Genomic DNA, 14,422 nt, shown 5'->3' on the forward strand with positions numbered 1-14,422 from the left:
GTTGACACCGTAGATCTGTTCTGTATACAAGAGATCGATGATCCATTCAGCCCCATCGAGGCCCATGTGGTCTATGAAGTTAACATGGCTCAATCTCCTCCGACGTCCCTGAAAAGGGCAAAAAGGGGGCGGGGCCCGACCAGCCTGAACAGAGCTCCAGAGCCTGTCAATCATAGACTAGGCTTAAAGTTTGTGTTTCTAATATAGCAAACTCAGCAGTTGAAAATATGACCCAGCCCAGCGTCGTCACATCATGGTCATTTTTAGAAAAAGAAAAACCTTTTGGAGCCAGGCTTTAAGTACAAACGAGGTCCAAAGGAATCCCTTTTACCAAGTGTCTTTACGAGTCGCCCCCGGCCACCAGGGGGCGGTGTTACAGCAATGTCAGCTCCATGAGGACCAAAGAGAAGGGCTTTCCTCATCCACTGGTTGATCTTTTTTCTCCTGTGCCTTTAGTGGAGGAACCTATGGAAGCCCGTTTCCGCCATGTTCAAAAATAAAAGCCCAACGAGAAGTCGAAATTACGAGATTTAAAGTCATAATTTTGTGTTTAAAACACAAAATTATGACTTTAAATCTTGAAATTCCGAGTTTTAAAACTCAGAATTTCGAGATTTAAACCCGGAATTTGGAGTTTTTCAGATCCGTGATCACAGACGTCTGTACGGTGGGGACAGCGGAACCACTGGTGCAGATGTAAACAGTCATGGAGGATTAGCTTCATCGTGTTGTGAACCGGAGCTACAGCAGCTCTGGGACTTTTACAAAGACACAGAAGTGTTTATTTTACCTCAACACCCAGGATTAAAAGCGGCAACAAGAAAACGTATTAAACATGGCTGTATCCACGATAGGAATGTGTTTAGGCCTTGATGATGCAGGGCATTCCCAAAGCTAATGCTACGATCGTAGCATCATGAAGTTCGATGAACTTCGGATGATCATGATCATGTGAAAATGGGAAATATGCCTGAATAAAGTCAATAAAACCACCGTCTGCATAAAGCATCCCTTTAACACCGTCTACATAAAGCATCCCTTTAACAACGATCACACACTGCTTGATTTTGCAGTTTATTACTCACACCTCATGTACAATTGGCCGTAACCGATTGCTTAGCACCCGGAGCTAACTAGCTTCTTAGCAGCTCTAGCATCCAGCTCCAATAATGGATCTTGTGGAATTAAATATTATACACCAAAAACGTCAATAAAGCCAGTAAGCCGAGTACAGCCGGATTTCCAACACTTATTTACAACACTTATTGACCTAAATTCTTGAAATAATAAAACTTTACTAAAGCTTTACTTTAAAGGGACTATACAGAGTTTAAAAATGTTAAAATTCTGTATTCTCTGAGCTCCTGTGAGCTCCGTGCTCAAACTCAAGATCATTTTTCTTCTGTCATTCAAAGCGACGTTGTGTGACTGATGAAGCACTGCAGAAGAGGCCGATTTCTGAGCCCTCCCAGTGAATACGTGTGAAACCAAACCGTCAAACTCAAACGGAGATGTTACGGCGTGAGCAGAACCGGGTCAGATAACGAGGCTGGACGCAGGTGGACTCTCACACATTGGGAACCGCTCTCGTATCGACGGTGCCATTTTAACGACGGTAACCAAGAGCAATCGGAGGGAATGTCCCGCTGTAGGGGAAGGATCCACAAACCTGCTCAATGGAGGCTTTGAAGACTCGGGCTAATTGGCGATCGTTACGGCGGCGCCCTGCTGAGGCAAAACTCTTTCCGCCGATCGTTGCACGTTTCGCTCCGCCGCGAAGACGAGCGGGGAAAATGTTTATGTTCCAGTTCTGTATGTCCTGAACTGACTTTGGAAACAGATATAAAGTATAAGTACTGCTGCATATTTGAGAGGCGTTGTAACAAAATAAGTGTAGCCGGTTACGAGCAAGAGTGTGATAAGTTTTTCCACTGAAGGCCACACAACGAGACACACGCAGTCGATTAGAGGCGTCTGACAATCAACCACCTGCACGAGCCTGAGTCACAAACTCCACAGATCATTTTCACATGATCATACACATGACTCCGCCCCCTCCTCACTGACGTCACAGCCTTGTTGGGACATGGTGGCCATTCACCAACCGTCCACTCCCCCATCCATCTGACCATCCAGGGTCACACGGCCTCATCAGTGAACAAGACTGTTTGAAAATGAGTCTTCATGTATTTCTGAGCCACTGCAGCCGTTTCTGTTCATCAGCTTCAGTTAAACCCCTTAACTCCCACCTGGACCGAGCACATTTTCTCCAGTTTGGCTTCACCCCAGTCCAAAAGCTTCTGGAAAAAAGCTGTGAAAATAGCAACAAAACTGAGATGAAAACAATGATGGAAATGTGACAAAAAAGTGAGAAAACATTGACAAAAAAGTGACGAAAAATGTAGGAAAAAGTGGCAAAAATATCACAAATATGTCACCAAAAAATGACAAAAATGTGACAAAAAATGACAAAAAAAATGACAAAAATGTGACAAATAAATTACAAAATATGATAAAAATTTGACAAAAAAAATTACAAAAATGTGACAAAAAATGACAAAAAATTACAAAAATGTGACAAAAAATGACAAAAAATTACAAAAATGTGACAAAAAAATTGCAAAAATGTGATAAAAAAATGACAAAAATGTGATAAAAAAATTACAAAAATATGATAAAAAATGATGAAAAAAATGACAAAAATGTGACAAATAAATTACAAAATATGATAAAAATTTGACAAAAAAATTACAAAAATGTGACAAAAAAATGACAAAAAATTACAAAAATGTGACCAAAAAATTCCAAAAATGTGATAAAAAAATGACAAAAATGTGATAAAAAAATTACAAAAATATGATAAAAAATGATGAAAAAAATGACAAAAATGTGACAAATAAATTACAAAATATGATAAAAATTTGACAAAAAAATTACAAAAATGTGACAAAAAAATTGCAAAAATGTGATAAAAAAATTACAAAAATATGATTAAAAAAATTACAAAAATATGATTAAAAAAATTACAAAAATATGATTAAAAAATGACGAAAAAATTGCAAAAAATGACAAAAAAGTGGCAAAAATGTCACAAAAATGTCACAAGATATTGACAAAAAATAGAAGAAAAAATGAAAAAAAAAAAGTTACAAAAAAGGACAAAAATGTGACAAAAATGCGACAAAAAATGACAAAAAAATGACAAAAATGTGACAAAAAGATTGCTAAAATATGATTAAAAAATGGACAAAAAATTACAAAAAATGTGATACATTTTTTATTAAAAAATGATAAAAATGTGACAAAAATGTGACAAAAAAATTGCAAAAGTGTGATAAAAATTTGACGAAAAAATGACAAAAAATGACGACAAAAAATGACAAAAAAGTTACAAAAATGAGTTGAACACCCAACAAAAAAATGAAAATAATCTGATGACGTGAGAAAAAAGATCCTCTCGGTTCAGGCTGGAGTTAAGAGGTTGGCAGTTTCGGGGAGGCCGGATAGAAGGTTTATGCACAACTGCAGCCTCTGGAGGGTCCTACACCTTGATGTTCGGGAGACTCCAGAGGCACCAGAGGTTTATACAGATTTGTTGAGCTATGAAAGTGGATGGTATTTTACCTACATGTTGTGGAGATGAAGGAACATATCATCCATCCATCCATTTTCTTCCACTTGTCCGTTGCCGGGTCGTGGGGGCAGCTGTTGGAGCTGTTTGGATTTTAAACAGTCAATGGGAAATGACTATGGAACTTTACCTTCTTCTATGTCACTTCCTGTCAGTGGCTTAAAACTTCAAATAAAAACAACTTTTCTGCCCAACATTTCTTCATTAAAATTGCTGCTTCACTGAAATAAAATGATAATTATGCAACTGATATTATCTAAATACAACAGCATTAAAACCTGTCATATGCCCTTCAATGAACAAGAGCATGCAAACTCCACACAGAAAGGCCCCGTTCGGGTGGGAATCGAACCCGGGACCTTCTGGCTGTGTGAAGCACCAGCGCTAACCACCGTGCCACCGTGGAGCCCGGCATCACAGCTCTGAGATCTGACGGGATCAAGGACAAAGGCGGCATTAGTTTAACAGAATGTTGAATTGTTCCATCACTGACACTGCGCTCAGTCCCGCCTTGTTCTGGGTTTAGTCCTGACCGGTCTCCAAACGGGGCCGGGCGCTGACAGTGACCCTCCGAGCGTAAATTACCCCCCCAAACGGTATCTCCTGCAAAACACGGCCCTAAATCTCCACGGCGTTGACCCAGAGCGGCCGAGTCCTGGCGGAGCATCTGTTTCCAGTGCGGATACTCCAGGGAACAGCCGGTTTGGATTCTCGGCGTCGGCTCCTGTAGGACGTCTCTGTTAAAGCCGCTCGTCCGTCACGGGACACGCGGCGTTTGGACACGGCCACGAGACCAAACATGAGACACCGGGCGTCTCTGCAGGGATGGTTAAGACGCTACAAATATTTCACTATCAGCTTCCCCGTCGACGTGACAAATACACGTGAAGATATAAATATTTGAACTTTAACTTCAATATAGTGAAGGAAGAATTAGAAACTAGGGCTGTGCAATTAATCGAAATTTGATCACAATTTCGATTATTACACTGAACAATTACAAAATTAGCATTATCTTTTTATTTTTTTGCTTTTTTTACTTCTTTTTGCAGAGCAGACTTGCGTTATTTCACGGCGCTGGGATTATTTTCCCTTCGCTTTTCTCGTGCCGTGGCTCATGCTTTTTTTGCCTGACATAAAAACAAACGGCGCTGTGTGATGATGTCATCAGGCCTCGCTGCTCAGTTTGCTTGCGCAGGTGTGAGGCCTGGCCAGCAGGGGGCAGGTGTGAAACAGAGACCTCTCCTTAATCCAGGCAAACTTGAAATCATTTGTACTTTTATGACTGTTCAGAAAACAGAAAATATTCAGCATAGTTTTTTTTTTATTAATAAATATATAAATAAATAAAATAAAGACTTTTTTTTAAAGGCAACAAGTAATCGTTTGAATAATTGTGATTTAAATTATGACAAAAATAATCATGATTATTATTTTTTCAATAATCGAGCAGCTCTATTTGAGACTGAGCATGTCTGACGTCAAATTTGTGACCGTTCGTGTTGATGTTTTTATGTTTTTGTGGGGATTTTGATTTCACCAGATAAAAACGGTCCGGCGCTCAGGAGCAGTGTTAATTTTGACAACATATTTTAATTTAGTTTTAGTCGAGATTTAGTCAAAAAAATCTTTTCAATTTTAGTCTAGTTTTAGTCGACTAAAATTGCATGTCAATTTAGTCGACTAAAATTAAGACTAATTTAGTTGACTTTGCATTGATAATATTCATTATAATCATATTTAATAAACCTCTTCTGCTTTATGGAGCTTCTCCCAATTTTTATTTAGTCTTATTTTAGTCGACTAAAATATCTGGACATTTTAGTCATAGTTTTAGTCTCATGAAAAACTTTTAATTTAGTTTTAGTCCAATTTTAGTCGGAAAAAATATCACTTAAAATTAAAGGGGCTGGATTCAAGTTCGCCATTTTATACTCACCACTGCCACCTCAGGCCATACGTGTAACTGCAGCTTCTATATTAAGCTCGTGCATGACGGCGATTCGGGCGGAAGTGACACATTTTTGAGTGACCGTACAGGATTTTAGAGGCAGTTGTGGTGAACAGGTCTGAGCTCATTGTACACATTAGGACATGGAGGAACATGTAGGGGGAGGAAAATACATAACTTTAACATTTTTAAACTCCCTATAGTCCCTTTAAGACTAAATATTTTAGTCGATGAAATTATCACTGCTCAGGAGCTTGTATCGCTTCCTGAAGCAGATGCTTCGAAACACTGCGTCAGAGCCTGTTTCGATAACAGCTGGTCTCAAGTGTCTATTACAGGCAAGTTTGCGTCATGGAAGGTCGATTTCTATCATCACCAAAACACCAAGTGCCCAAAGTAAAGAACCATTTTCTTCAAATGCCAAAACAACATTAAATAATCAATGCATTGCAGTGTAACCATTGACTTACACAGATGAATGAATCCGGTGGGTTTTGTTACCTGATGAATATTGCAAATGAAAGTATTGGGACAAACCAGGATATCAGGAGATTTAAAAAACAAACAACAAAAATATCAACAAAAGTCAGACATTGGCTTAAACACATGCCCAGAAGGCCGTGATGAGAGCGTTTGAGAGTGCACTGGGGGACACGGATGATCGGCCGTGGCGCGTTTACATGCGTGTGTTCATTAACGTGCACTGTACCCACCAAATAAACCAATAACTAAATACATATCTTGTTTTTCCTGTTTACTTTATAGTTTCAGGATATTTCAGACCAGGGCATTGTTTTTACCCCATTCGCAAAGAAAAAGACAATGTTTTGAATCGAGTCAGAAACATCTCGGAACAAGTGAGAAAATGTCGGCAAAATGACCCACATTCCAAAGATCATGACTCTTAATTATGGGCCATGATTGCTCTGATCAAACATCAATATCAGGCAGCGAATAAGAAAACCACCACACGATCTGTCACATGATGGTGTCGGTGCTTCAGTCGCTCTAATAAAGTTTGTCCACAAGAGGTCAGTGTTCAGACAGAATGAAGCAGCTCTGAGACTTCGAACCTTTTGCAGGAAAGCCTTGAAGTGTCACAAAGCCGAGACGCTCTTTTAAACGGCTCTTTAAGGCTTGAGCCGGATCTCTATTGTGAAAACAGACGGAGCTTTTTCAGTCCAGAACGAACTCAAACAAACTCGACTGCATCAGGGAGCGGTGACACAGAAACACAGAAAACATGGAACGTGTCCAGCCCTCTCCCTTTCTTCTTCTATCTTTGTTCCTGTCAGTTGCGCCTGACCCTGACCTGCCCCCGTGGACTTGTGGGAGTTGTAGGTTTGAGAAAAGCCTCATAAATCTCCCAGGCCTTAACTCTGTTGCTCCACGTCCGTCTGAAGCAGCTCCTGTCTCGGTGCAAATTCTTCTCCAGCTCTGGCCCACGACGCAGATTCCCCTTCATTACAAGTTCCTACATGATGATGTTTAGAACTAGATAAACCCTCTATAATGGAGAAAGTCCCCTGTTAAATCGGCTCTCCAGAAACACTCAGGGTGTGCAGTAAAAGACAGCCATGTGACCACGACAGTAACACTTCTACCTCCACGTCAGTCCATGAGGAGCTCGGAGTGAAACGGCGAGACAATAAATCACTCTAAAGGCTTAAACTCCTGTCACTGAGGAGATCGCTTTGAAGCCAGTCCCTTCTCTTTCACTTGTTTGTTTTCCCAGAGGGCAGAGGCATGACTGAGGGCAATAAAAAGGCAACGTCAGGTCCAGGGGCCAAATGCAGCCCTCCAGCATAAAATCTTTGGCCCCCAAGAGGATTTTGAGAGAACATTTATTCATAAATTAGAGACAAAATATGTGATAACGTAGCCTGATAAACCACACCCACTTCTTTTCTGCACGAAAGGAGGTGGGTGTGGCCACACACGGTAAACAAGTGTCTGATTGGCGGCTGAGGCCGAACCAATCACGACCGTCACAGAGAAGTGAGTCACTCGCTGCACCGCTATTAGTTCAATTAACTTTAACATTAGCCAAAACTAATCATGGATGAAGCAGTGGAGGATTTTGCCTCCGTGTTCTCCGCGTGAGTCTATACTGAGTTCATTTTTTGTGAAGCTGTGGCCACGTCTGCTAAATGCTGATTGGTTTATTTCACTGACAATCTGTGCACGTTAGACCCGCCCCTTCAAACTGCTCCAATACGAGCGATCGCGATGTCGTCACATCCGTTGGCTGTGGTAGAAATTTTACATTTTCATATTTGATACAAATGTTTTTAAAATCCTATGATCAGCAAAAACAATGTCCATAAACAGGGCATTGCTTCTCTTGCGCTGTAACAGATCTATCATTTTATAAAACCGAGTTAGACGCCTGGATGCATCAGCTGTTGCCGACCATTCACCAAAACATCCGGCGAAAATTGCGGAAGAAAACAATAACAGCGATCGCTCGTATTGCTCCGTGATCAGACTAACGCCCTGTGTGGAATGGACAGCCGATAGCATGGCAGAGCCAGGCAAGTGATAACGTGCTCTAAAATGTGGAAAATACTGTCAGTATTTTCACATTTCCTGGCAAAATACCCCATTAGGTCATATATGATTTGCAAAACTTATATTTGTAGAAAAAAGTTGCTTTACTTTGAGCTACAATTGTTAGTTTTGGTCCTTGGCATTCTGGCACTGAAGAAAATCGGCCCTTCACCAGACAAACCTGCCCCCCCTGCCCTACAGAGTGGAATCATCCAGGTTATTCTGTGTAAAACAGTGACGTTTTGCTTAAAATAACGTCAGGACGGAGGTGTTTCGTTTGAAACCTGGATGTACTTGTCCGACATACGACATGTCACTTTCACCACCAGGTGACGCTTCTATGGAAGATCACAGGAAGTGATCGAAAAGCAGGTAAACAAACCCTCTGTCTTACTGAAAGAACAATCTATAATAGTTTCAACTAAGAAGAAACTATTATACTAGTTTCAACTAAGAAGACAGTATGGACGTTTTCCAAAGAAAAGTGGCAGGATCACTGTCACAGAAATGCAAGAAAACTAACCTGCAAGTTCATAAAAGCAATACAGATGGATGGATACTTTATTGATCCCAAAGGAAATTGTGCAATAGTTTCTTGCTCACATTCGCACAAACAGAGCAGGATCTACAGAATTTAAGTTAAAAAGCTTAAAAAAAAAAAAGAAAAAAAAAAAAGCAATAAATGCAAGAGAAGTTAAGGCACTGCGAGACGCACAGTGTTTTTTCTCACAAATGTCTGACTTTACAACAGGCTAAAGGACAAGTTCATATTTATAGGTATAGTGCCTTTAAAGGAACAGGCTACTGTTTTTCCATACTGAGATATGTTCTTACCTGAGCTTAGACGAGTTGATGTGTACCTGCCTGGTCTGTGTGCGTGCCCTCAGTCACGCAATAAGACCAAATATGTTGTTAGCTTTCGGCCTCTCCCAGTATATTCCTATAGCTTCAAACGGGGGTGAAGTTAGAAGCGACCAAGCTCTTCCACAGGCACAAAGACCAGACAGGTACGTATCAACTCGTCTAAACTCAGGTAAGAACAGATCTCAGTAGAAGAACGGTGACCTGTTCCTTTAAGAAAGGCGTACGTTCAAATGCACATTGAACATTACTTTGTGGAGTGGAGGATTTAGCGAAACTAAAACAATATTTACATTAAGTAATTTCTGTGGCAGATGAAGGGCCCCTCAGAGCTCTGGGCCCCTGATCGACTGCCCTGGCTGCACTGCCTGAGCCGCCGCCCCTGGGTTGTGTTGATTTGACAGTGAATCATGAAAGGCCAGGGTGTGTTTGGACAGCTGCAGATTCCTGGGTGTACACAACTATTATCTTTACTACAGCGGGCTGCGGAGACGAGCGAGTTCTGTTGACTCTGATATTTCAGCTCTGACGCTCTGTCATCAACCACACTTTTTCTGTCTCCATAATTCTCCTCTTTCATCTTCCTCGACAGCAGAAAAGCTCAGGTCAAACATTTGTTCACTTTAAATTTCATTGGGCCTCGTTCATGAATGTTTTCCTAAGATGAAGTTCATAAGCCCCACTTTAAGAAGAAAAAAGTCTGTTTTCACCTGCCCTTTGTCGCCTTAACCCACTCCTGCTTCCTGACAGCTGGATCATCAGAGCTTAGAACGTTTCAGGTTCCCTCTGTTCATCTACTACAGCGGACTTTACACAGGGGGCGTGGGAACTTTCTGTTTGGAAAAGGGACATAGTGATGTTAAGAATGGGATGTTTGTGTCCACATCTGTTCCAGTGGTCGAGGGAGCAGTGATTTTACCGTAGAGACGTGTTTTTCTGTGTTTTTCAACAGTTCTGTCATCACGCTTCATCGACACTTCAAAATGTCGCCCGATGTGGGTTTATGTATGTGTTTGATCGAGATTTTTCCACATGTCTGGTCTGTAATCCTGTGTGTGATGCTTCTAAAGTTTAGAATCTAAACTGTGTCAGTGTTGCTGTGATAGAAGAGGGGACTTTATTAGCAGCACATTTATTCAAATCATCCCTGTTTGGTCAGTATTTAAAGGAGAGCTCATTTTCAAGACAAAAATCATCCATCCATCGATTTTCTTCCACTTTTCCGTTGCCGGGTCGTGGGGCCAGCTGTTGGAGTTGCCCAAATCACATTGCACCAGCCCCTTCTGGCTGCTCCTGCAGGTGGTGGGTCCACAGAAGGACGGCCTCACGGTTCTAACCGGGCCTGTTGGTCTCTCATAAGAGGCTTCGGAACCGCTCTCTCACCCGTCACCTATAGGACCTGTTTGCCCTGGGAGACCCGACAGCAGAGCTCCAGGATCATTCAGGCGCTCAAACCCCTCCACCACATTAAGGTGGCGGTTCCAGGAGGGGAAGACAAAAATCAGCCGATTTCAAAATTAAAAACAGTCAGTCTGTGTCTTATGGTTCTGAATTTATACATAAAAGTCTGCAGCATATTTCTCAGCTCTCCTGAGGCCGATATTGAAAAATGCACCAATGGGTCGACCTCTACCTCAATTCCCCTCACGAGGCCGTGGTCCTGAACGCAAATCGATCGAATCCGAACCGAGCCCGATAGGCATTAAGATATTTGTGTCTTTGAAACAGTTTCCCCACATTTCTGTGATGCGAGCTCTTCACAGAACCCACGAGCCACGTTTGTCATGTGCACGGTTTGAGAAGATCGATAAGATAAGATTTGATAAGAACACTTTATCTGTCCCCGAAGGCGACAGAAATTCGTCTTTGACAGGCTCAAACATGCACACACTTCCATAAAAGCACAAGGCACATTTAAAATCAACATCACTAATGAACAACAGGACTCTTCTTTGTGAGCGTTCACAGTGGAGTTTGCCTTTAACAAATGACTTCTTGTATTTGACTTTGTGGGCCAGGGGGACTTTAATGGGAGGTTACCCAGGCACATGGCGCGCTGCGTTCTGCACCGTCAGAGTAAACCATTTCAGATACTGGACTGTCACGTTCACTTTGTGTCTGAGAGTTCAGCGAGTTCCACAGAGCTTTCAGTCAGGCAGAAGCTGGTCACTTCCCCGGAGCAGGGCCTGAGCTCAGGGTCTTAGCTTAGGGTCTGAGCTCAGGGTCTGGCTGAGCTCGGTGCCTAAAGCAGTGATGCGCTAAAGCTTCCAGCCATGTGTGAGGCGGCCAACATCGTGCACCGCGTCCCAGGTTATTATGTTTTTCCCACAGAAACGAATGCTAAGTTGCGTCAACTAAACGGGCCCATTTTAATTTTACATTTTACTTGTTTTAACAAGTGCTGATGTGCCCGAGTCCGACCCGAGCCCGAAAATAAGTTCTGAATATTTGTCCCAGTCAGTTAGCAGTATGTCTCTGAGCTGGCCTGGTGTCGCCTCGGGGCCCCCTAGAACAGCTGGAGGAGGTCGATCGAGAAGTCTGGGCATCTCTGCTGAGACTGTGGCCCTCGCGACCCGACCCCGGATAAAGCGGAAGAGGATGGATGGATGGATGGATGGATGGATGGATGGATGGATGAATGGATGGATGGATGGATGGATGGTTGGATGGATGGATGGATGGATGGGGTTGGGTGGGAATGGATGGATGGATGGATGGATGGATGGATGGTTGGATGGATGGATGGATGGATGGATGGATGGATGGATGGATGGATGGATGGATGGATGGATGGATGGATGGATGGATGAATGGATGGATGGATGGATGGTTGGATGGATGGATGGATGGGGTTGGGTGGGGATGGATGGATGGGTTTTGGGTGGGGATGGATGGGTTTGGGTGGGGATGGATGGATGGATGGGTTTTGGGTGGGGATGGATGGGTTTGGGTGGGGATGGATGGATGGATGGATGGATGGTTGGATGGTTGGATGGATGGATGGATGGATGGATGGATGGATGGATGGATGGGGTTGGGTGGGGATGGATGGATGGATGGATGGATGGATGGATGGTTGGATGGATTGCAGCGCTCTAGTGCTTCAGAGAAACCGGGAAAGTGTCTAAAAGAAAGAAAGGACCAACGAGGAAGTGACTCCTCGTCAACTCCTGAAAATGTCGCCTGTGTTTGTCTGTCTGAGCCGCTCTCTCCAAATCGTCCTGCTCGTAAACATGTAGTTGTGCACGTCGAGATGTTCTCTTCGAATTCTTCGCACTAAACTCCACCCTCACCCATAAAATGATTTCAGTGGATATTTGAGAGAAGCCTTTCCAGTGTGACTGATCAGGTGACATTAACTGGCCTGTGAGGGTTTTCTCCAATCCTTGGTTCATAATGATCGTCAACAGATTCCGAGACCTACAGAATAACCGAACCTGCCAATATACCGCTCAACATGAAAGAGTGGGCCAAAACTTTCAAAATCAATCAGACGATGGAAGCACATATAAAGGATATTCTTTCTATCGTCAATGTTGTGTGACAGGCATAAAAACTAGAATAAAGAGTTATGAAACATGTACCTGTACCACTGACATTCTGGCCCTTTTTCTGACCTGATGTCTTGTCGTCCGCAGCACTACATCCTGGCGTTCGGAGGCATCATCGCAGTTCCCCTGATCCTGGCTGAACCTCTGTGTATCGCAGACAACAACGTCGCCAAGAGCCAGCTCATCTCCACCATCTTCTTCGTGTCGGGGCTCGCCACGCTTCTGCAAACCGCCGTGGGGACCAGGTACCGTCGGAATCACAGCCCGGTCCCGTCAAGCTTTATTTGCTTTCTGGGTTTCGGTTTCTGCGGTCCTTCCTCTCTCGCTATTTCCCCAATAAATGAAGAGTTTAGTGGTGCTAAGCTAATGCTAGGCTAGTGCATGTCTATGGTAACTAGTAGCCTGCACTAAAAACTTTAATTTCAATTATGTAAAAAATATATTATCAGTGTTTTTAGGTTCAGGTTTATTAAACATTGACATAGCAGGAAAGAACAAAACCTGAAATGTGTCAATTATAATAGAATAAAAACAGATTAAAAAATCTATAAAGCAGATTCATAAATCAACAGTTCAGCTTGTGGGACATTGTGTGTGTTGTTTGTGTGGCTCTTCTTGGCTGCATTATATGGTCTCCAGCGGAGGGTCTGAGTTATGAAGGTTCAGAGGAGAGGAACTGTGCTTCAGGATGTTCTGGAGGGTCTGCAGTGTGGCCATGTCCCGCCTCTCACTCAGAGATTGGATGTGTTTTTGCTTTTAAGCTAATGCTAAATTCTTGCAGGAAGAGGTATGTCTTAAATTAGCGACACTTAAGGGGTTAATACATTGAAATAGTTAATTAATGCTGTAGGGTTAGCCTTCACCCTAACCTCCGAGCACATCTCAGCTGTTAATGCTCGGGACAACGGGGAGTCGGACCAATGGGTGCCTTTTTTTCTAAAGAGACATCGGATTAATGGCACCTCTACTCAGTGGGATGTTTTCAGAATAATGAGACATCAGACTAATGGGCCGACCCTAAGTTTTGAACATGATGCTGTGACTGTCCATCAGTAACTAATGGAGACAGGAAGGATACGCTCGGAGGGACACGTGGGACGATTGACTCAAAACTGGGACTGTCCTGGGTCACCCTACTACTGGGAGGAGCTGCTGTGAGGTTTAAAGAATGATCTGATCTTACAAACTTAAGTTCTTGCACCTGTAGGCCGCCGTTCTCTTGAAATATTTCCAGTATTTCCAGTGTGCTGATGTAAAGACTAGTGCGGCCTGTACTTTACCTATTTTTCTTCTCAAACGTGACTATGATCAGGGGCAATAGTCTGAACATTACGGCCCGTGTCCGTCAGAAGAAGACCTGAGGAACATTGCGTCACCAGCAGAGGCAGTATCATTACCTGCAGAGAGATCGCGCAGCTCGAGACCTTTGGGCCATTGCCTGAACCACCGTTTTGCTCAGCTTTAGCCACAGCCGCCCCAAACATTCCCACACTTTCATCCAGAGACGCCTGACTAAACAAATCTCCTAATGGAGCTAAATTTGACCCACCGAGGCTCCCGTTTGAAACCGTTTAAGAACCGGCTAATCTGTCGTTTCCAAACCGGGGCGACAGATTTCACACAACAACAAACAAAAGACGGATTTGAACGAGCGTGTCGTTGTGACTGGGATTTTTGTAATCAAGGCTTAGTAAACACGCACTTTCATTTGGCAACATTATATAAACAGATGTGGTATATTATTACAGTCGTAGTCGAGAAGGAGCAAAGGCAGTAGAAGTGTAGCAGGTAAAATCACCAATAGTTTAAATATGTTTTTGAAGAAGGTAATAAGCAAAAAGTGAGAAGAGAGTGTTTACTTCATTACAATAATCTTCA

At 42.7% G+C, this 14,422-nt stretch overlaps 1 protein-coding gene across 1 annotated transcript in view; it reads left to right on the plus strand.

Annotated features, from left to right (window-relative positions):
- Positions 1–14,422, plus strand: part of LOC306965843 (solute carrier family 23 member 2) — a gene marked incomplete at its 3' end in the record, with an annotated part of 109,363 nt that overhangs the window by 30,093 nt on the left and 64,848 nt on the right. Inside the window, exon 3 of the mRNA XM_079560411.1 lies at positions 12,632–12,789. Within this exon, the coding sequence (XP_079416537.1) occupies positions 12,632–12,789 (158 nt within the window). The remainder of the gene's footprint in view (positions 1–12,631; positions 12,790–14,422) is intronic.

Source organism: Gobius niger (genome assembly GCF_951799975.1).
Source record: "Gobius niger genome assembly, chromosome: 7".
Taxonomy (NCBI): Eukaryota; Metazoa; Chordata; class Actinopteri; order Gobiiformes; family Gobiidae; genus Gobius; species Gobius niger.